Raw genomic sequence first — 24,517 nt, 5'->3', positions numbered from 1 at the left:
AGAAACAGTTAATTCAAAAACATGCTGAATTGCCTATCGCTTTCCACTAAAACTAATCATTCTTTCATGATTCAGTTATAGCTACATGAATCAAATGAGCCAAACAAAATCTTTAACCAGGTCATCATCTTTTTTCCCTATACATTCAGCTATGTTTATGTCTCAGCTTAACAGATATATAATTATGATTAACTCAATTGGCTAGCAGATCTAACATACTGCAGCACCAACACTGACCATAAAAACCATTAGATATTCTAAAAAGGCAGATGCAATGTCACAATGCGACTGTTAAAAGAAATTTCCAGGTGGTCATTGGCAAATACCCACGTAGTTCAGTTATTTCCACAAAGATCAACAAACCATGTGTAGGATAAAGTTACATAACTTAAGAAGATAAATAAAGTATATTTAAAACAGAATAAAAAGATGTCATTTCTAGACCAAGACTGTCACAAAAAGTAGACAAGTATTTAAATCTTACCGCTAAAATCTTTTCCTCTTCATTAACATAATTGCCATTCTTTTTCAGTAAAGTTGACAAAACAACTTCACTTCGGCACACGGGCCTTCCCAATTTTTGCTCCTATCATTAATCAAGTATGGATAAAAATAATTAACAAGCAACACATTTTATTTTGTATAATAAAGTTGCTCTCAAATAAGAATGGAATTAACACGCAAGCAAAACAAAGAACTAAAAGAGTTCTGCTTGTCCCTCTGTTTGTCCCTCTTTAAAGAACTAATAAGTCGATATTTATACAAAATCTTCTAGGAAGAGTTGTCTAAAAAAAGAACACCCTACAATAGAAAACAACACTCTTCTTCTTTTACGTTACTGCAATAGGATGACAAACATAGCAAGATACATATAAAAAAGAAGAAAGCTTAAAGATAAACAAAATGAAGGGTAAAGCTGTAAAGTTATAATTCAAATGCATCTCATATTTTCATTTTCATGGCATTAGCATACTTATGGAGTTTTTCATATACTCCTTATCTACATAAGTTAACAAAATTTAAGAATTATAGCTCCATATCAGACTTTGTGAATTTTCTTATCAAAAATAAATTTTTATTCAAAAAATGTTAAAAATTGTTGTTCCACTCTGAGGCTGCAGCTAATTTGGTCTATTCGAAAAGTACTTGTGTTTCAAAGAGATAATATAACATATAATCTTGACACTTCAAAAATTAGGAAGTTCTTGATTTATTTTAAGGCGATATATTGTCGACATGGCTAGTAGATGACGGATTGAGTGAAGATGAACAATTGAAAGCATCAAAAGGAACATTATTTTGTATAATAGAGTTGCTCTCAAATAAACTTCAAGGTAAAGAAACTTACCATTTGACGACCTCTCCTTGCATTGCTTTTACTACCACCGGCATGTGAAACTTTAAGTTTTTTTCTGTTTCTCGCATTTTGTGCACTTTGTGTCTGCGATAATCAAACATTCATCCAAATATATAAACTCAAAGTAGCAATGTCTATACATTAAAGTAGCGACATAGAAATTTGTGAAGCATTACAGTTCTTTAAAAGTCTTTAAGGCAATAAATTTTGGCCAAAAATGTAGAAGTAGTGATTGTTTTGAGTTTCAGGGTGAAGGATGATAAAATAAACTAAAGAGCCAAGTACAGACATCCTAAGGATGGACGAAGGGGGTATTGGTATGAAGAAATATCACTGGGCATCACGGGAGACCCTCAGCTATCCTGTGGAGGCAGAGGTGCAGGCAGCAGCTATTAGCCTCAATTGGTGTCTCCAACATGGATATAATAGAGTGATATTGGAGGTTAACTCAGAACTATTGACTAAGTGGCTGAAACAAGACCTCAAACCACCCTGGAGCATTCACAGATATGTTACAAAGCTACAATCTTTGGTCCAACAATTGGAACTCTTTCAGTGCAAACATATCTTCAGAGAAGCAAACCATCCTGCAGATACCTTATCAAAATGCAGCCACAGGTTTAATGATACACAACACTTCTACAACCTCCAGCAGCTACCACAGGAAACAAAGGGCTACATCAAGATGGACAAGCTAGGAATGGCAAGTTTCAGAAGGAAAACTCTAAAAAAGATCAAACTATTTTCTTGACTGAACTATTTCTCAAATGTGTAATAGACTATCTATTTGTAATTTATTTTACTCTTTATTCCACCTAGTTATCACCTATTGTAAGGGGAGATTCTCCCTTGTTTATTACTTCAGTAGAAATAATAACACAATGCTAGAAGTAAAAGATAGAGTAGGAGTGCCCTCTTGTGTGGAAGCCTTGTGCAGGTACTCTACACATCTGCACCCTCCAAGAACAAGAACTTCCACCTATCACAACACTCAAGAGCTTACAGCAACAACAACCCAGACCAGCAACACAACATCACACACATGGATCCACACTCAACATCCATCAAAAAGGAAGCTTAAGTTCCAATTCTGTTTACTGTTGGGTGTCTCATTGTTCAGGTATCATGCAACTTTGAGCCATGTGGTGGTGTTGCAGCAGCTGAGCCTGGAATTCATGCAACACCTACCATCTACATACATACAACAACTCCACAGCAGTACATGGAGCAACTACAGTACATCAACAGCAGGTGGATGCTCATTCAACTCTAGGAGTTCCCTTCTTGTTGGTTTTAATTTTGCAGGAACAATGTTTAAGGACCAACAACCCACTATAGACCTGCATCAACTCAACAACATCAATTGCAAAAGCTCCATTACATCAGCAGAAGTGAATGCCACTAATCATCATCAGCAGCAACCTAACAGCAACAGCAGAAGCCAAAGGCAACCACCAACACTCAACAAATACATAATGCAACACCAAAAGAACTCCAAATTGGGCAAGATTACAGCAAATACACCTTCTGTAGAGCCCAAGAAGTTTCAACTCAAATGGATAAGTAGAGACGTTAGTCGAGCGACCTTGAAAAAGTTGGCCGACTTAAGTCTCATGATGGAGCAAGTCCCAATTTGGAACTTCCAACTTGTGGAAAAGTCCTCCAAAAGTTGCAGGACAACATAAAATACAGTAATTGCAAAGCCCAAGAAGTTTCAACTCCAAAGAACAATCGAAGACGTTAGTCGAGCGACCTTGAAAACGTTAGCCGATTTAAGGTTTGTGCATGTTTGTTTTTGGTCTTGCTGGCTTGGTTCTATGCATTTGCAGATAGCTGGAGGTACACTAAAGCATGTAACACTTGGAGATATGTTCACAAGCCACAACACATAACAACTCCAACAACATGCAACATACAAGGAGAAACTACATGCCCACAATGGACATTCAGAACTACAACACAGTTTTTGCTGTGCAGAAGTCTTGGAGGTACTTTTCCTCTGGTTCTTTTACTTGTGCAGGTACAATACACAATTGAAATCTCCAAGAACAAGGTCTCCAGCATACAACAACTCACTAGAACATAAAGCAACATCAACACATACCTGCAACAGATGGGCTACAGCAGCAGCAACAACAATACTATATTTTTGTTCCCTATTGTGTGTCTCTTTGTGCAGGTACAACTGCTTCAAGACCAGTAAGAACATGAGGAGCTACAGTCTCAACAATTGGTCCATCCACAACAACTATACCTTAACCACAGCAACTTGGGGATTTCCATTTCTGTTTGCGCCTATTGGTTTTTTGTTTGGTTGGCTTGGTTTTATGCATTTGCAGGTAGTTGGAGATACATTAAATCAAGTAATATTTGTGGATACAAGACACAATACACAACACCTCCAACAACATGCAGCACCCAAGGAGATTGCAGACTTGCAGGAATCAGCAGAATTACAACTCTTAATGGGGCTCTCTATTGCAGGATACCTCCTACAATGCATGCAAGTAATAAAGAAACCAACTAGAGCTCCATTACAAACTGTCTTCTGCTGGCTACTACAATCACAGCAACACTGGAGTACAACAACCTGGAAGCCCTCAAGATCATGCACACTGCTACTGCAAGATGCTACTTACTTGCTGAGATGCAATCTAGGGACACAAAATGCAGCCAATACATTCCTAAGACCTTTACTTAGGCGAATACAATCTAAATAATGTTGTATTATAGAAAGGAATGTAGTAAACCAAAATAATGCAGTAAAATAATACCAAATCTATAGCAAAATTGAAGAGAAAGAGAGAATAAAATTATGCAGATCAATTACCTTCATCTTATCCTCTTTATAGTGATGAACAAAAGCAGTCCAATCATTAGAATCCACGCTTGCAGGACGATTAGCAAGTATGTCTTCCTTACTTTTGTTAGGATAAAAGCGCTCACATCTTAACTTATATTTATAGGCCCTCCATCTTTCGCATAGAGAATGCATCACCCATTTAATTCCAACCGCATAATCAAACTCAAAATTCTCCTTCAAACATTTTTATATTTATAATTCAATATCGAATGAAAAAAGATACATTAATTAAAGTAACTTGAAAGAATGTATTACCTCAATAATCTGCCACTGAAGGCGTGTTTTTGCCTCTGGCATTCTATCCCATCTCTCAACTGATATGGGGCAAAATATCGACTTTTGAGAAAGTTTGCCAAGAAATCTTACGAGCAAATTTGAACCATTATCACTTCCTTGTCCATCTCCATTGAGTTCCACCATTATTTTTTTTATTTTTTTCCAAGTTCCAAACTCGATCTGGTTGTATCTTTTGAGTAGTAACTTCTCCGGTCAAAGTATCTATTATTGTAACAAGCAAACAACATTAATCAGTTGATTTGTTAATAATAAAACTTGAAAAGTTTGAAGAAGAAAAATATGGTCTCTTATAGATCTGCTAATTTGACAATAAATGTTACGTTTATTGCCAATAAATAAATAATACCAAAATAAGATAGAGATTAAAAAATAATAATCAACTCTAATATGAAATTACTTCTAACCTTTAACCTTGACAACTAAGGGCTCCTCTTTCTCTTTGATGTTGGCTTCATTAGAGCTTGAAGAATAATTTAAGTTGTTATCACTAAGTGCAGGAGTTATTATGTTCTCATTTTCAAGTTGATTTTCTTGTTGATCCTTATTAAATTGTTGTTGCAGATCTTGAAAAATTATGCTATTGTTGTTGCAGATCTTGAAAAATTATGCTAATGTTGTCAGCTTGTTGTCCTCGTAAGCTTGCCAACAGTTCTTTTACCGACTTCTTACATTTTTGCTTCATATGGAACTTATCCTGTAGAGATTACTTTAAAGAACAAGCTTAAAGTAAAAATCAGCACCTATTATGCACACATACCAGAAAAAAGCTTTTTCATGATCACAAGACTGTAAAATTTCTTAAAATGTAAGTTTTTATTCCAAGTCACTAGCAAGCAAGACAGGAAATCATCCATGCAATAGATTATGCAAAATATCTATCATATGAGTAGATAAATATACTAAAGATACAAAACACACACAATTAATTAAAACAAGGCAAGCAGACTAGAATCTTAGTGCAATTCTTCAATTTCATAACAAGGGAATTGAACTAATCTCGCATTCCTTCACCATTTCATTCACTCCCATCATCATCATCTCCATCACTATCACCACCATCATCATCTCTATTATTGTCACTTTCATAATCATCATTACTGGAATCGTCTTGTTCTTGTTCATCACGAATATCTCGGACTAATGATAAGTCTTCAATATTTTCCAAATGTTGCTCACGAAAAGGTATGTCCTCCATTGATGGCTCCTCTAAATCTACAAAATCCACATCTCCCATATCATATATGTCTCTCGGCTTCATATGACAAACACAACACCAATCTTCTTCAATTGGATCATCAACATAGTACACCATTCTAGCATCAGTTGCAAGTATAAATGGTTCATCTGTTTCTTTTGCACCTGTGTGTATCAAACGGGAAAGGTTTACACTTGTAATTCCAAATTCATCTATCTTGATTCCCTTGTTAAGTGTAGTGTCTACCCAAAGACATTTGAATAACACAACCTTTAACTTGCCATAATAATTTAACTCTATGATGTCAATTAATTTACCATAATACATGTCATCACTTGATTATTCAATAGATTCTCTACCATTTGAAAATCTTTTAGTAACAGCAGACATAACAAAACCACTATTTTGTGTTTTCAATCCTTGCTCCTTCCACATAGTACGAAACTTAAATCCATGAATGTTATACTCCTTGAATCTCCTCATAATATTATTTGGTCCATTTGCAAGCAATTCAATTTCTGGCGTAATCTCCACACCATTCTGACTTGCAACCTTTGTTATAAATATATATTAGGACAGATATATATAAATTATAAGATTGTGAGTTTAAAAGGGAATGAAATATTTGAGATCTTACATATTTCTTAAACCACTCGTAAAAATGTTTGTGCACATATTCTTCCACAAATTTTGAGGAGTTTCTTTTGCCACGATGCATCCTAGTGACTTCAATTCTAAATTTTCTGAATGTAATTATAAATCATATATCAAGATATATATATATATATATATATATATATATATATATATTAGAATTAAAAAAATGAATAATATGAAAGATCATATAACTTACTCTCGAAATACATCAACTAATTTACAATTAGTTAATACATATCGGTGAGCTTGTATGATTTCCAAGGAAGATATGGATTGAGTCTTAATAGCCCCAATAGGCTTGCCCAATGCAGGAAACAAATTTGATAAGATAGCAGATTCACTACTAGCATTAATTTCACTTTCATCATCATCATTACGCCTTGGTCGATTAAACCTTGTTTCAATATCACCATCCTCAAAATATCTAGAACAATTAGTAAGGTTTTCCTCTGTAAGGCAACCTTCAGCTATACAACCTTCTGCAGCGGAATTGTTACGAACATAAGATTTAAAATGACCCATTCCCCTAACAAAATATTAAAACAAATCGTAAGATTAAAAAAAATTAAAAATACATAGACTTACTAAGCAAAGAATATACCTTTCTATAGGGTACATCCAATGACCTTGTACAGGACCAGCAAGAATTGCTTCCTCTCCAATGTGAATGACCAGGTGAAACATAATAGTGAAGAAAGATGGAGGGAATATTGCTTCCATATTAGCATGATTTAACCAAATTCGTCGCTGGAGATCCTCTACATGCTTAACATCCAAAACCTTGCTTGATATTTCTCTAAAGTAGTTACATAACTCAATCAACACTGAAGTAACTTCTTTAGGAAGAGATCTTCTACAGGCAATTGGCAAAATATGCTCCATCAAAATATGGGAATCGTGACTCTTTAAATTAGAGATCTTGCGTTTCTTAAGATCAACACATCTTGAAATGTTTGATGCGTAATTATCCGGAAACACCACATTGTTTAAAACTTTTAGAAAGATATCCTTCTTATCTTTTTTCATGTTAAAGCATGATGGAGGAAACTTAGAAGAATTAGGATATGGATGAAGTTTTTCTCAAATTCCCATCACTTGCAAGTCTTTACGAGCTTGCAAATTGTCTTTTGATTTTTTTTTTGTCACCAAGTATTGTAAACAATACATTGTCACAAACATTCTTCTCTATATGCATCATGTCAAGGCAATGACGAATAAGATGGTTCTTCCAATAAGGTAAATACTAGAAGATACTCTTCTTCTTCCATTGTTTTGGGCCAGCCTTACTTGTACTATCATCACGAGGCCTCTTTCGACTCTCCTTAATTTGTCTTAACAAGGTTAATCCTGATGGTGGGATAGGTGCAGGTCTATGCTCCTCAAAACCATTAAAAGACTTCTTATTGTACCTATATTTGTGATCATGTGGCAAAAAACGACGATGTCCCATAAAGCAATTTTTTCTACCAAACTTTAGCCTTATAGAATCTGTATCATAATTACATAATGGACAAGCAAGTAATGTATGTGTATTCCACCCAGACAAGTTATCAAGACCTGGAAAATCACTTATGGTCCACATCAATGCAGCACACAATTGGAACATTTCCTTAGTTGAGGAATCATAAGCATTTACACCATTCCATAATTGTTTTAACTCAGCAATTAGAGGTTGCAAGTAAACGTCAATGCTATTTCCAGGCATTTTAGGACCAGGAATTATCATCGACATGACAAGAAAAGTTTGCTTCATAAAACACCATAGAGGATAATTATAAATATATAACATCACAGGCCAAATGCTAACACTGGAACTTAGATTTCCAAATGGATTGAAACCATCCGTAGCTAAAGCAAGTCGCACATTACGAGTCTCTGAAGCAAAGTCTGGATAGAATGAATCAAAATGTTTCCACGCTTTTCCATCTCTAGGATGTCGTAATAACCCATCTGGATTAGCTTTTGTAGCATGCCACTTCAACAGTTCTGTAGTTTTAGAGCATATGTATAGCCTTTTTAGTCTAGGTATAAGTGGGAAGTACCGTAACACTTTTGCTGGCTTTCGCTTCTTTCTATGTTGGTCATCAATTACAACATTTGCACCAACACCATTTTCATCTGATATATACCTGGAAGTATTATAGACATTGCATTTATCTCTATTCTCATCCCCTGATGATCCCCAATATAGCATACAATGGTTCGGACATCCATCAATCTTATTGTAGCTCAAACCTAATTTCTTAATTATCTTTTTTGACTCATAAAATGATGATGGTAGTTTCGCTTGGGGAAAAGCATCTTTTAAAAGGTCAAGAATCATTGAAAATGATTTATCTGTTGCACCACATAAGACCTTAATATGATAAAAATGAACAATGAATGACAATTTACTATATTTTCTACAACCATCATAAAGTTCTTGATTCCCATCCTCCAACAACTTCTTAATTTCCTCTCTCTCTTCTTGACTCTTACCTTCATCACCTTTAGGATTGTCATTATTTAGTAGATTTGATGGACTAAAATCTTGAAATTCATTATTATCAAATACACCAAAAACATCATTCAACATATCATGCATAGGATAGTGTCTAGCCGGCTCATTATGTACTCGGGGTAATGATTCTACATTCGATTGAGCACGATTTTCGCCATGCATATGCCAACAAGTATACTTTTCTGGAAACCCCCTTTGAAGCAGATGACTAAACACTTCAGCTCTATTGCGCATAATAGAAAATCCACATAAAATACAAGGACATAAAATTTTTCCATTAATAGATGCATTTGAAAAGGCAAATTCCAAAAATTGAACAACACCATCCGAGAATTCTTTCGATCTAATTGGACTCTCAATCCAACTCTTGTCAATCATGTTGGACTAAAGCTGTTGAAGATATGAACAAATAAAAAATTAGGACTAAGTTTTTTATAAACTTAAGTGGAAAAATTTTCAGTGAATTTAATCGTATACTTACTTCTCTCCTCCAATTAAACCATTCAAAATTTTTAATTACAAGCATATCATAAAAATAACTAATAAAAAAAATCTTTATATTAGATGTTATGGCTTTTTATTACTCTATTTCTTTCCTTTCCTGCATTATTGTTTTAGCAATTTTGCCTATGAATGCCCAAATTGTGACATCTTCATGTACAACAACAATGCAGACTAGTTTTACTCCTTCTGGAATAGAGGCTCCAAATTGTGCCAAACACTTACTAAGTGTAAGTAAATATACTTGTGGATGACGTGACACAATAACTAATTAAAAGAGAACATGTGTGGTATGTAGATGCAAACTAATAATTTTAATATCATAAACTTTATCGTTGCTCACTCTAATCAGTGCACAAATTAAATTAATAATAATGATTAAAAAAAGTAGACAAACCAGAAATCATGATTACCATGAGGCCAAAAGATATTAGCAAAAGTTTCAACACTTTGAGGATTAAGCAAATCAGGAATACACAAACTCTCATACAAGTGGCAATTGTGGAATCATCCCCATGTAGCCATGTAATGGTATTTCTGAGAAATTTTTCAATTTGGTCTCCAAAGGAAATTCAAATAAACACTAGCCATATATAGACTCACAAAATGGAATAAAGTTAGAAGTATAAATTCAAGTAGTGAAAATGGACACTTCAGGTGCCTTTAGCAGGAATGGATTAAAGTTAGAAGTATAAATTCACACCATTCATAAAATTGAGTACTAATACTTCAGAGTGGATCAATGAAAGACCACAACTTTGTAGCAATTGTCACATGAAAGTAAATAAGAATGGAATTAACACGCAAGCAAAATAAAGAACTATAAGAGTTCTGCTTTTGAGTCTTTCCTAGTACAGCAGAAGCAGAAAAAAGCATTTCAAATCGAGAAGTTAGTTCATGATGTGTAGATTGTCCGACACACAACACATCTGAAGACAACATAAGAAAGTTCAATACCAATAATATGGATTCTTCTTCTACAGAGTGTACATAAGCTAAACTTGGATCACTTATCATGGACGATTATTAGTAATTATCTTTTAGGTGATGTGATAGTGTAAAAGTCCCAATATAGAAATATTTTATTCTTAAATACTTTGAGTACTAGAAGAGCCATCACACATGCACCAGCATAAAGGCTTGTAAAGAAATATTTCTCAACAATATGCCTCTCCTAGCAGTATATATTAAAGCCATTGGTGACTGGGGAGTGGCATCAACATAATCTGTAGTAACAAGTAGTGAAAATGAACCCTTCAAGTGCCTTTAGTAGAAGAGTGAAATCAGAAATTCAACCACAACAATCAGGACTAGGAATGGATTAAAGTTAGAAGAATAAATTCACATCATTCATAAAATTGAGTACTAATACTTCAGAGTGGATCAATAAAAGGCCACAACTTTGTAGCAATTGTCACATGAAAGTAAATAAGAATGGAATTAAAACGCAAGCAAAAAAAAGAACTTTTGAGCAGTTCTTAGTACAGCAGAAACAGAAAAAAGTATTTCAAACCTTAAAATTTCTATTCTACGATTACAAGTCATGTGAAAATAAAAAGTAGTGTTTGTTGGCCAATAGAAGGTTTGAAGGTTTCAAAAGACCATAAGCCCCGACAGGTTACTATTATCTTTAGATTTTTGTACTGACTTTGTCATCACTTAATTTATCTATGATTCAAGCAAAACTCACAATGTTCTTTGGTACTTCTCTTCATTTCAGACTCAATATTGTAAGATTGATTGATTTGTTGGATAAGAGTGCGATCACTTGGGAAGAGTTTACTTCCGAGGTCAAGGGTTTACATTCCAACAGATTAGGAGCTCCTTACTCTAGAGAAGCGGGAGAATCACCAAGATTAGAAGAGAACTTTTATGCAAATCCTTTTCCAAGTTGTATTTTGATAGATCTTTGATGGAGGTGAGTAAGCAGCAAATTAAAAAGAGATCGAGTTTGAAGGCTGCTGCACAAAGATAAGGATTTATTTCAAAGTTTAAATTCTAACGAAAATAATACTAGGTGATTTTTTTTGAGTTACTCAATCCTTGTGTTGATTAGATTGAGTTGATGGGTGGGAGGTGACACATATCTAGTAGGATTAGTCGATTTCAGACAACACCATGTTTTATACACCATCCAATGAACTAAAACTTGCTACACTTCAAATTCAAATTCGACATTTATTCTTCAAACATTGCGTCTGATCAGTAGGATAGTCAGTACAACTTCACTCCCAGTAAATAAGTACTATTTCAGAATGCATAAAAAGTAACAACTGCACAAAAATCTGCTAAAAGGGTTTAAAACAACGTGAAACCTATTTTCTGTTGATATATTTACAGAAAAACAGAGAAGGAAACTCTCAAACCCACAACAAAATTGTCTCCTTAGAAAATCATGTATACAATGATCACTCCTATCTATTTTTGCATCAAAGATGCAGTGTGGAAATGAACTAAAGCTAAACTAAGTTGATATGAAGTACAACAGAGAGAAGATGCTTTTTATCTGACTTTGAAAAGGGTAATTGGTTGTAGATTAGACAAATGCCAGTATTTGATCTACAATACTATTCAAAGGGTTGTCAAGATTTCGGCCTTTTAGTATACTAGGGCAGAATCAAAGAGGACTTTGTGAAATAAATAGAGAGCATAGAAAACAGAGGAACGTACTGAAGAACTTCACACTTTGCCGCCGATGAAGTTCGCCGGAGAAGAAGATCGCAACAAGTTTTCGCCGATGAAGTTCACTGCGCGCCGATGGGAAGAACTTCACACTTCAATTTTGGGCGTGAATTTGTGTTTATTTTGGGTGAAGTGAGGGAAAAGATTAAAAGTGTGGGAATAAGAGGAAAATAATAGAAAAAATGGAGGGAGTAAAATTTGTTTGCCGCTTTTTTTTGGCCACAAAATTTAGCCACAGTTATTAATGTGTAGAGAATTTTAACTTTTAATTTAATTTTGCCACGGTATTTAAAACCGTGGCTAATATACCATGGCTAACATGCTTTTTTTTTGGTAGTGCATATCGAACTTCAAGAGAAAATGTCTGAAGTTTGATCTTGGCAAGGCCACACTTGAAGCAAAAAATGCCTGAAGTTTGCCAACCTTTAGATATGACTTTTGCAACTTTAGTCTCTTATGTTTGAAATTGTTTCAAAGTGAGTAAATTTGCACAAAAAGACATTCAACTTTGGCGACATCTAAAATAATAGTCGTGAAATTATGTATTTGTGCATTTTGCGCCCCGATTTGGATTAATTATGTAGCCCAAATTAATTCTTGAAAAACCTTGTTAAAATATTTAGTTTTATTTTTTGTTCCATACAGATTAGATATAATCATAACAAAAGAAAAAAATCATTTGATAACTAAAAAAATTATAAGAAAATAAGCAATTAACTTCTTTTTTTGGTAATACAACTATATTCTATTTAGATATTAATATGCATCATTACATCAAGGTTGGCCACATTACTCCTAACACTATTTATTAGTTCCGGCATACTCGTTATACAACTTAATAAATTACAATAAGGTTGTGTAAGCCTAAAAAAAGAATTATCTATCTTTAGTGCCTTCAAAGAAACATTGGTGGAACTGTGCATTATTCAAAAAGTTTATCAACCTTCAGCTTCTGTCCTTCTCAGGCAAATAGGTCAGCTACCCTGTTTTGTTCTCTAAAATCATACCTGATCCAAAGATCCCCCAACTGGTGAAACAACTCCCTGCAATCAAAAAGGATAATTGAATAAGCGTCATTTCTAGGTTCTATCATATTTATTACCTTCGTTGAATTTATGGCCGGAGATCTCCAGCTCTTGAATGTTTTAGGCTTTTTGTTAACTGACCACCATGCAACATGGACATAACTTTAGCACCTGCAGCTTAGTAAGCATAGCATTATTCCTTGTGATGCTGGTTTGTAGATCCAAACTATCAGACTTCTTATCCCTAGTTATTACATCCCAGCTTAATAGATAAAGTTTTATCTTAGCATCCGTGATCCTCCATATAAAGTTGCGTTATTTTTGGTCAAGTCTCTTTGTAATATGGCTAGGGAGTTTAATGTATTGCATAACATGAGTAACCATATTGCTTAGGGTGGCTTTGACTTGTGTTGTCCTTCCGGCAATATTTAGAAACTTAGTTTTCCATCCAACTAATTTGAGCGGGAGATTATCAATTATGAACTGGAAGTCTCTAATGGAAGATCAAAAAACTTGAATATTTTTCAAATTGCAACCATGTTTTATTTTAACAAGCGGGAAAATTTCATTCAAAATGTTCTCAAGCAATAATCAGAGAATAATAGCCTAGATTTATTATTATTTATACTTTGCCCAGACCATGCATAAAAACATTCTAGGATTTTTACAATGTTGTGGCTACTCTTCATGGTTGCTTAGGACATGAGTACAAGGTTATCCGCATAAAAGAGGTAGGATAATATAGGGCCATTGGGGGAGTTTTTGTAACACCTCAAAATTTCTATGCTAAGATTCAGACCATTCTTCGTATGCGTATAGGCTTGAACTTGAAGACTTCAAATTATACATATGAGTTAGGATCAATTCCTAAGTATTTAAAGTGTATTATATGTGATTTAGGATCATAAGGGGATTTCAAAAACCAAGGCAAGTCCAAAGAATTCCTCTCGGCTAAGTTTCCGGATAAGTTCGTATAAGGGTCAACTTTGAATAACATCTCCTAGCATATAATGACTTGGATGTCCCATGACCTATCAAATTAAAGGTCTTTGAGTCTTCTTTCCAACGCTACTAAGATTGTATTTTTTGGAGTTAGGAGTCAAACGTTATGACCATTTTACTACAGACTATCACTGCAGGAATTTCAGGCCTGGACTATCACTGCAGGAATTTCAGGCCTAGGGCTCCAGTGGCTCCCCGACGCCACTATAGCGTATGAAACTAGCCTCAATAGTTTGGCCCTTGGCATGATGCGCCACTATTGCACTTGCAGGTTTGTTTCCTATTTTTCCAGAATTTTGATGAAGGGCAACCTGGACATTTTCTCTAAACATATATACACGAACTTGGAACATTTTGGGATCAATTTTTGCATATTTTCACCTCCAAAGAATCCTAACCTTCACCCTCTTCTCTTTCAATTCATCTCCAACAAGATTTTTCCTCAAAAAAATTTAAGGATTCAAGTTTTCCATTGAAGACCTAACATCAATGTTTCTTCAAAATCTACACTAAGGTATGTAAGGCTAATCAAAACATGGGTTGAATCCACCCATGTGCCCTACATCCTCTTTGAGATAGAATGTTCATAAGAATGGAGTTTTTTGATAGATTTATGTCCTAATGTATTTTTTTCTTCATCTATTAACTTGATTTTTGTTATGTTGATATTGATAAGTCGAGAAATTGATAAATGCTTCATGTTGATATGAGTTGTTAAATATATTTTTGTTAAAAACTTAAATATTTGGAGTATCTTAAATTATTGATTTAGAGTCTTGGAGTCTTGATGAGTCCCTAAAAGATTTGTGAAATGAATGAAGGAATGATTGGATAGGATTAAATTTCATCATAAATGCATATCTAAACTAGTCTTGGAAGATGTGCTTGGGATTGATTGGATAGTATGATTGGTTGAGATGTTGATTTTGATAAAATTGATGAATTGACAAGGGTCCAAATGAGACTCGTCGATATGATTAGATTGAGTTGATTGTATAGAGTTTTATGAGCATTGAGTCTTGGGAAGAGTATCGAGCACTGAATAGGGTAAGAGTAAGTATTACTCGAATCCAATAACTACGTCACCAAACGTAGGAGAGGATTGGACTGTTAAAGTCAGATGTTTCCCAAATTATTATCCTAACATGATAGGACTTGATTGGTTATGGATCCATGATTGGTTGATTCCTTCATACCCTGGAAAGGTATGAATGGATGTGGCAAAAACGTTGGCTTATTGTACTATCACTAGCTCATAAGTGATAGTTGTCGGATAAGAGAAACTCCCATATAGGTTTTGATAGTACTCTGAGTCAGATTGGGATGGATTGGGTTGAATTGTATGTGATTGGTCTTGTCTAAATCATATATTCTTGTTTAGACTCAGGACATCTTGATTGAGTTGTTCCTTCTTCTAAGTTGAGATTCCAAGTTGATTTGATTCTACCTTGATGTTTGTTTTATTCAGCCATTTTATATACTCGTACATTCCACGTACTGACGCCATTTGGCCTGCATTATTTCATGATGCAGATATAGGTACTAAAGATCATCAACCGGCGTATCGTTGAAGATCTATTCCCTTCCAGCTAGTTGGTGAGTCCTTATTTCCGAAGGATACCGCAGTTATCTTTTGAACTTTGAGTTTATTTTTCTTTATTTTGATTTGTGGTAGCCATGAACCTGTTATTTGAACCTCTTAGATTGTTAATAGAGGCTTCATATACTAGAGTGTGGATGATATTGAGTTGTTTATTTTGACTAGTTTTATTCTTACTAGTTGTTGATTGGATATGTGGTTGGCCTTTGGCCTTAATTATGAATAGTATTCTTATGATTTGAGTCTTCTGCTAATAGAATGTGACTGAATAGAAGTGTGATTGGATCAAGTGGTTCGCTTGAAGGCCAATAATGGTTTTCAAGTGCCGACCACGTTTAGGGTACCCTCCTGAGGCGTGACAAACTTAGTATCAGAGCACAGAGTTCAAGAGTCCCAAGAAGTCTATGAAGCCGTGTCTAGTAGAGTCTTGCTTATAGGTGTGTTGTGCACCACGCTTATAATTAAGAGGCTATAAGACATTAAGAATTGTTTCATTTCTTTCATACTCTGAATTTGTGAGATAGAGTTTAACTCTATAAAGGTTCTTTTCTAATTCATGCGTTTACACATTACAGAAAATGCCTCTAAAACATACCGCAAGTCAGAGGAACACTATCTGCTTAGAGGTGCCACAGACAGAGATTCCTCCTCCAAGGACTAGGGTCTGACATGCGAGATATACTGAGGCACCTCAAATACCTACTACTCAGCCTACACCAACTTCGGAGGCAAATTTTCGAGGAGCGATTGCTATGCTTACTCAGTTGGTGGTTGCCCGTAATGGTAGCTAGAATTCACCAACTCCAGCTCTAGTTATCAGGAGCCCTCTGCTACCACGAGGATTAGAGACTTTTTGAGAATGAATCCACCGATATTCACAGGTTCCAAGGTTGATGAAGACCCTCAGAATTTTATTGATGAGATGTGGAAGATCCTAAAGGTGATACATGCTACGGAGATTGAGGGGGTTGAGTTAGTGTCTTATCAGTTCAAGGATGTGGCAAATATCTGGTATAACCAATGGGAAAAAAATAGAGGTAATAATATGGAGCCTGCCAATTGGGATGAGTTTAAGAGGGCATTCCTTGATCACTTCTTTCTCAGAGAATTAAGGAAAGCAAAAATAGAAGAGTTTGTGAATTTAAAATAAGAGGGTATGACAGTTAAGGAGTATAGTCTGAAGTTCATCCAGTTGTCTAGATATGCCCCAGAGATGATCCCAGATATGAGGTCAAAGATGAGAAAATTTGTCTCTGAATTGGGAAGACATGTGAAGAAGGAGTGCAAAGTAGTATTGTTGATCTCTGACATGGATATTTCCAGATTGATGGTGTATGCTCAATAGGTAGAGGATGAGAAGAGGAAAGACAAGGAGGAGCATTTGAGCAAGAAGGCAAAATTAGCTGGACATGAGAGTGAACAGAGGCAAAGCAAGGGCAACAGGTCCTTCTTTCAGAAGAGGTCTTCCAACTATGCCCCATGTGCGATAAGTGTATTTATGCCGTATAACAGGTATGATCGGCAGGGATAGAGTCATCAGAATTTTAGATCCTAAGGTTCTCAATCTTAGGCTAGTGTGGGTCAAGGTTTGAAGGGAAAGCCACCATGTGGCAAGTGCGGTAAACTCTATTTGGGAGAGTGCAGAGAGGGAAAGGATGGTTGTTATAAATGCGGCCAAGTGGGACATTTTCAGAGGGAGTGTCCGACATGAGGAAACAGAGCCCAGTATTCTACCACCGCACCACCAGCTAGAAGTAATCAGAGGGGTACTACTTCAGGTAGGAGTGGAGGTACAAACCGTCTATATGCCATGGGTAGTCGCCAAGATCAGGAGAACTCCCCAAACATTGTGACGGGTATGATTCGAGTTTTTACTCTTGACTGTTATATTTTGATGGACCTGGGTGCTACACTATTTTTTGTGTCTCCTTATGTGGATAGTAAATTTAATAAAATTCCTAAATGTCTTCTTGAACCCTTCAGTGTAGCTACTCCTTTCGGTGATTTTGTCTTAGCGGAGAGAGTCTATAGAGATTGCACTATGTTAATCTATCACAGGGATATCTTGGCTAACTTAGTTGAGTTGGACATGGTTGATTTTGATGTGATCCTTAGCATGGATTGGCTTTATGTCTGTTATGCCTCTATTGATTGTAGGACTCAAATTGTTAAGTTCAAATTCCTGAATGAGGTCATCATAGAGTGGAAGGGTTATCCTGTCGTGCCTAAGGGTAAGTTTATTTCCTACCTTAGGGATAGGAAGTTAATCTCTAAAGGGTGTATTTATCACATTGTCCAAATAAAATACGACAATATTGAGTCTCCATCCCTTGAGTCGGTTCTGATTGTCAACGAGTTCCCTGAAGTCTTTCCTTAAGATCTGCCCAGAGTACCTCTTGATAGGGAGATCAACTTTGGGATTAATGTCCTTCTTGATACACAACCTATCTATATCCCTCCATATAGAATGACTCCTGTTGAGTTGAAACAGTTGAAAGAACAGTTGAAGGATTTGTTAGAAAAGGATTCATTAGGTTGAGTGTCTCACCTTGGGGTGCTCCTATCCTATTCGTGCAAAAGAAAGATGGGTCCCTTAGAATGTGTATTGATTACAGGAAACGAAAAAGATCACCATAAAGAACAAATACCCTCTCCCCAGAATAGATGATTTATTTGACCAACTTTAGGGTGCCACTTATTTCTCAAAGATATACCTAAGATCAAGTTACCATCAGTTGAAGGTGAGGGAGTGTGATATCCTACAGATAGCTTTTCGGACCTGTTATGGCCATTTTGAGTTCTTAGTTATGTCCTTTGGGTTGACTAATGCCCCTGCAGCTTTTATGGATCTTATGAATCGGGTATTTAAGCCATATCTTGATATGTTTGTGATTGTCTTCATTGATGATATTTTGGTTTACTCCAAGAATGAGGAGGAACATGTCTATCATCTTAGAATCATCTTGCAAACTCTGAAAGACCAGGTATTATATGCAAAATTCTCCAAATATGAATTTTGGCTTGCATCAGTGGATTTCCTAAGATACATTATATCTGGAGATGGTATTCAGGTTGATACTCAGAAGATTGAGGTAGTGAAAAATTGGCCCAAACCCACATCCCCAACAGACATAAGAAGCTTCTTGGGTTTGGTTGGCTATTATCAAAGGTTTGTAGAGGGATTCTCATCTATATCTTCACCATTGACCAAGTTGACCCAAAAGAAGGCTAAGTTCCAATAGTCCTATGCTTGCGAGGAGAGTTTTTAGAAACTGAAGACCAAGCTGACCACTGCTCCTATTTTGACCTTGCCTAATGGAATAAAGGATTTTTTAATCTAGTGTGATACGTCTAGAGTTGGTTTGGGATGTGTGTTGATGCAGAGGGGAAGAGTGATAGTCTATGCTTCAAGATATCTTAAGATTCATGAGAGAAATTACCCAACTCATGACCTTGAGTTGGAAGTTGTGGTATTTGCTCTTAAAATTTGGCGCCACTACTTATATGGAGTGCATGTTGATGTATTCACCGATCATAAAAGTTTGCAGTATGTCTTCAGTCAGAAAGAACTCAACCTGAGGAAAATGAGATAGCTAGAGTTGCTCAAAAACTATGATATGAGCATTCTCTACATCCAGTTAAAGCTAATGTTTTTGTTGATGCTCTTAGCAGGTTGTCTATGGGTAGCACTGCCCATATAGAGGAAGGAAGGAAAGAATTAGCTAAAGAGGTGCATAAATTAGCTCGATTAGGAGTTCGGATTGAAGAGAATAATGAAGGTGGAGATAATGTTCAGAATGAGTCTGCATCCTCACTCGTGGTAGAGGTAAAAGAGAAGCAAGACCAAGATCTCATCCTTCTTCAGTTGAAGAAAGTTGTTCACAAACAAAAGGTGATGGTTTTCACCAAAGGGGGAGATGCTGTGTTGAGATACCAAAATAGATTGTGTGTCCCGAATGTTGATGATGTTCGAGAAAGGATTATGGCCGAAGCTCATAGTTCCAAATATTCTATTCATCCTAGTTCTACAAAGATGTATCATGACTTGAGGGAAGTCTATTGGTGGAGTAGAATGAAGAGATATATCGCCAAATTTGTTTCCAAGTGCCCAAATTTCCAATAGGTTAAAGTTGAGCATCAAAGGCCATGTGGGTTAGCTCAAAATATAAATATTTCGGAATGGAAGTGGGAGATAATCAATATGGACTTTATTACAAGTTTGCTGAGATCTCAAAAATAGCATGATTTGATTTGGGTGATTGTAGATAGAATGACTAAATCTGCTCACTTCTTGGTAGTTAAGACTACTGACACCCTAGAAGATTATGCAAAATTGTATATTCAGGAGATTGTCAGATTGCATGGGGTTCCTTTGTCTATCATCTCAGACAGAGGAGCTCAATTCACTTCCCAATTTTGGAGATCCTTTTAGAAAGGACTAGGTTCAAATGTGAATCTTAGTACAACCTTTTATCCTCAGAAAGATGGCCAAGTAGAGTGCACCATCCAGATATTAGAGGATATGTTGAGGGCATGTATACTTGACTTCAAAGGAAATTAGGATGATCATTTACCTCTCATAGAGTTTGCATACAATAATAGTTATCATGCAAGTATACAAATGGCTCCTTATGAAGCTTTGTATGGGAGGAGGTGTAGGTCACCAATTGGGTGATTTGAAGTTGGTGAAGTTGAGTTGATCAGGCTTGATTTTGTTCACCAAGCTATAAAGAAAGTGAAGGTTATTCGAGATAGGCTAAAGACAGCCCAAAGCCGCTAGAAGTCTTACACCAATGTAAGAAAGAGAGTCTTAGAGTTTGAGGTGGATGATTGGATGTACTTGAAAGTGTCACCCATAAAGGGCATCATGAGGTTTGGAAGGAAGGGAAAGTTTAGTCCTCGATATATTGGTCCTTACTAGATTGTGAGGAGGATTGAGAGTGTCGCTTATGAGTTGGAGTTACCTTCTAAGCTAGCCGCTATTCATCCGGTATTTTACATCTCAATGTTGAAGAAGTGCTTGGGCGATCCTTCATTGGTAGTCCCCATTGATAGTATTGGAGTTAAGGATAGCTTGTCTTATGAAAAGGTTCCGGTCCAAATTTTTGATCGTCAAGTTCATAAATTGAGGACCAAGGAGATTGCCTCGGTTAAAGTTTTGTGAAGAAATCAATATATTGAGGAAGCCACATGGGAAGCTGAGGAAGATATGAAAACTAAATATCCGCATCTATTCATGCCTATCGATGAGAATGTTGAAGGTAATGTCCATTTTCTTGATTTGAATTGGTATGTCCATTCTTGAGTTTGAATACTAATTTATTTTAATCATTTGATTGGTTGAATGATTGAGTCGTGATTGTTATTTCTACCTCAATTCCATCCTTGGTTTACTTATCATTTGAGGATGAATTATCCCAAGGGGGAGATATTGTAACACCTCAAAATTTCTATGCTAAGATTCAGACCATTCTTCGTATGCGTATAGGCTTGAACTTAAAGACTTCAAATTGTATATATGAGTTAGGATCAATTTCTAAGTATTTAAAGTGTATTAGATGTGATTTAGGGTCATAAGGGGATCCCAAAACCCAAGCCAAGTCCAAAGAATTCCTCTCGACTAAGTTTCCAGATGAGTTCGTATAAGGTTCAACTTTGAATGATCATATCTTCTAGCATATAATAACTTGGATGTCCCATAACCTATCAAATTAAAGGTATTTGAGTCTTCTTTCCAACTTCACCAAGATTGTATTTTTTGGAGTTAGGAGTCAAATGTTATGACCATTTTACTACAAACTATCACTGCAGAAATTTCAGGCCTGGGGCTCCAGTGGCGCCCCGGCGCCACTATAGCGCCCGAAACTAGCCTCAGTAGTTTGTCCCTTGGCGCGATGCGCCACTATTGCACTTGCAGGTTTTTTTTGCCTATTTTTCTAGAATTTTGATGAAGGGCAACCTGGACATTTTCTCTAAACATATATACACAAACTTAAAACATTTTGGGATCAATTTCTTCATATTTTCACCTCCAAAGAACCCTAACCTTCACCCTCTTCTCTCTCAATTCATCTCCAACAAGATTTTCCCTCAAAAGAATTTAAGGATTCAAGTTCTCCATTGAATACCTAACATGAAGGTTTCTTCAAAATCTACACTAAGGTATGTAAGGCTAATCAAAACATGGGTTGAATCCACCCATGTGCCCTACATCCTTTTTGAGATTGAATGTTCATAAGAATGGAGTTTCTTGATAAATTTATGTCTTAGTGTGTCTTTCTTTTTTTCTTCATCTATTAATTTGATTTTTGTTATGTTGATATTGATAAGTCGAGAAATTGATAAATGCTTCATGTTGATATGAGTTAATTGATATGAGTTGTTAAATATATTTTTGTTAAAAACTTAAATATTTGGATTATCTTAAATTGTTGATTTAGAGTCTTGGAGTCTTGATGAGTCCCCAAAAGATTTGTGAAATGAATGAAGGAATGATTGAATAGGATTAAATTTCAGCATAAATGCATATCTAAACTACTCTTGGAAGATGTGCTTGGGATTGATTGGATAGTATGATTGGTTGAGATTTTGATTTTGATAAAATTGATGAATTGACAAGGGTCCAAATGAGACTCATATATGATTAGATTGAGTTGATTGTATAGAGTTTTATGAGCATTGGGTCTTTAGAGGAGTATCGAGCCTCGAATTGGATAAGAGTAAGTAATACTCAAATCCAATAACTACGTCGCCAAACGTAGGAGGGGATTGGACCGTTAAAGTCGGATGTTTTCCAAATTATTGTCTTGATATGATAAGACTTGATTGGTTATAGATCCATGATTGGTTGATTCATTCATACCCTGGTAAGGTATAAACGGATGTGGTAATAAGGTCGGCTTATTGTACTATCACTGGCTCATAAGTGATAGTTGTTGGATAAGAGAAACTCCCATATAGGTTTTGATAGTACTCTGGGTCAGATTGGGATGGATTGGGTTGAATTGTATGTGATTGGTCTTGTCTAAATCATATATTCTTATTTAGACTCAGGATATCTTGATTGAGTTGTTCCTTCTTCTGAGTTGAGATTCTGGGTTAATTTGATTCTACCTTGATGTTTGTTTCATTCGGCCATTTTACATACTCGTACATTCCACATACTGACGCCATTTTTCTTGCATTATTTCATAATGCAGAGACAGGTACTAGAGATCATCAACTAGTGCACTGTCACGACCCAAGCCTAGGGCCTAGACGTGACACGGCGAATGAGATACCCGAAGGCACCTCACCTAAGCCTCTTAGCATTCATTAAGCATTTCATTGGTAATGGTAAACAATAATAAGCGGAAATAAAAACATTTCATCCATTTATGTCCAAACATACCTCTACTAATAGACTTGGCGGGGCTAAGACATGTTCCTAGCTCACCCTCAATATAAGTGTCAAGAAATGCCTTAATAAAAGTCTTACTATTCTACATAACACAAGCTTAGAATAAAAAGGATGTCGTTCCCGAAATATGGGAACTCACCACAAGAAATCTTCAACTAACTTGAGCTAGCCACGAGGAGGAGGTCGAGGAGTGACGTCAGTTCCTACATGGTGATATCATGTAGGCAAAAGTATGCGTTAGTACTTTGAATGTACCAAGTATGTGAGTATGCAATGCAATACATCATTATACAATAAGGTGAAATAATGGACCATATTAGAACCTTGTATTCATTCGAAATACCATTTGGAGTTATAAAGCTTAGTCAATAAGATATAGAAACCATCATGATTCATAAAAGAAACTTAAATATTTTAGAGGTAACCATGAGTCATCATAAGAAACCATATACTTGCAAGATCCCATGAATAGTAAATAAGTAATCCATAAACCTTTTGAAAGAAATCATTAGTTTTGTGAGAGCACATACTTTACCTTGTGATAGACATAGTAGATATCATATGATATATCTTAAACATTGGAAAAGGGACCTTGTACCTTTGTGAGAGCGACCATCAACCGACATAAACCATGTGAGCCATAACATGGAGTCCCGATGTTAACCCTACACCGGAAGAAAGGGGAAGACTACTTGCCAAGGTAGACTCCGTCATGCTTAAGTGGATCCACTAAGCTATTGTGTGAACCGGGTACTCACCTCTAGTTCTTATACTTGGGTACTCACCTCTAGTTCTTAGACTTGGGTACTCACCACTAAGCCTTGATATTTCGGGTACTCGCCTCTTAGAGATTGGGTATTCGCCTCTATCTCCTTTATACCTACGGTGGCAAGTAGTTCTGGGACGTGGGTATTCGCCTCTTGTCCAGCTCGGTGCTAGGTAAGCTCTCAGTAGAATAACATTTAAGTAGCATAATAACATAAGTATTTATATAACTTTAGACATCAAATCATCATCAGTGGAATAGCTCATTAAAATCTTTGGTTTATAATATCATCATGACTACCATGCTCTATTTACCATTCTACTAATGAACCTTGGTTTATAAGAAAATTAGGTCTACAATCAGTGATGGCATTTCGGGTACCATGCTAATCGGACCTTCTATTTTGGGAAAATGTTCAAAAGCATTGACGACTTATAGGGAGGTCAAACATGCCATATCATAACCTTAAACATTTCATTTGATTCAATGTGAGAATTGTCCTTTCACATTGAAACCTTAATTTGGCTAAGAAGCCCTTTTATCAATCAAGCATTTCATAAAGACATTTCATTTGATTCAATGTGAGAATTGTCCTTTCACATTGAAACCTTAATTTGGCTAAGAAGCCCTTTTATCAATCAATCATTCAATTATTTCACAAGACTCCCTTAAA

The 24,517-nt window shown here is 35.8% G+C and overlaps 1 protein-coding gene across 1 annotated transcript; it reads right to left on the bottom strand.

Moving 5' to 3' along the window:
• Positions 1-7,612: 7,612 nt before the first annotated feature.
• LOC129883432 (uncharacterized) lies at positions 7,613-9,247 on the bottom strand. The gene has a single exon (XM_055958106.1). The coding sequence runs from the start codon at positions 9,245-9,247 to the stop codon at positions 7,613-7,615; it is 1,635 nt and encodes a 544-aa protein (XP_055814081.1).
• Between the last annotated feature and the right edge of the window lie 15,270 nt (positions 9,248-24,517).

Source organism: Solanum dulcamara, chromosome 3 (genome assembly GCF_947179165.1).
Source record: "Solanum dulcamara chromosome 3, daSolDulc1.2, whole genome shotgun sequence".
NCBI classification, from domain to species: Eukaryota; Viridiplantae; Streptophyta; class Magnoliopsida; order Solanales; family Solanaceae; genus Solanum; species Solanum dulcamara.
Note: the sequence above shows the minus strand (reverse complement) of the source record. Positions and strands in the feature narration are given on the sequence as shown.

Coding starts and splice junctions, on each gene's coding strand:
- LOC129883432 (XM_055958106.1), bottom strand. CDS start 9,247: ATGATTGACAAGAGTTGGATTGAGAGTCCAATTAGATCGAAAGAATTC.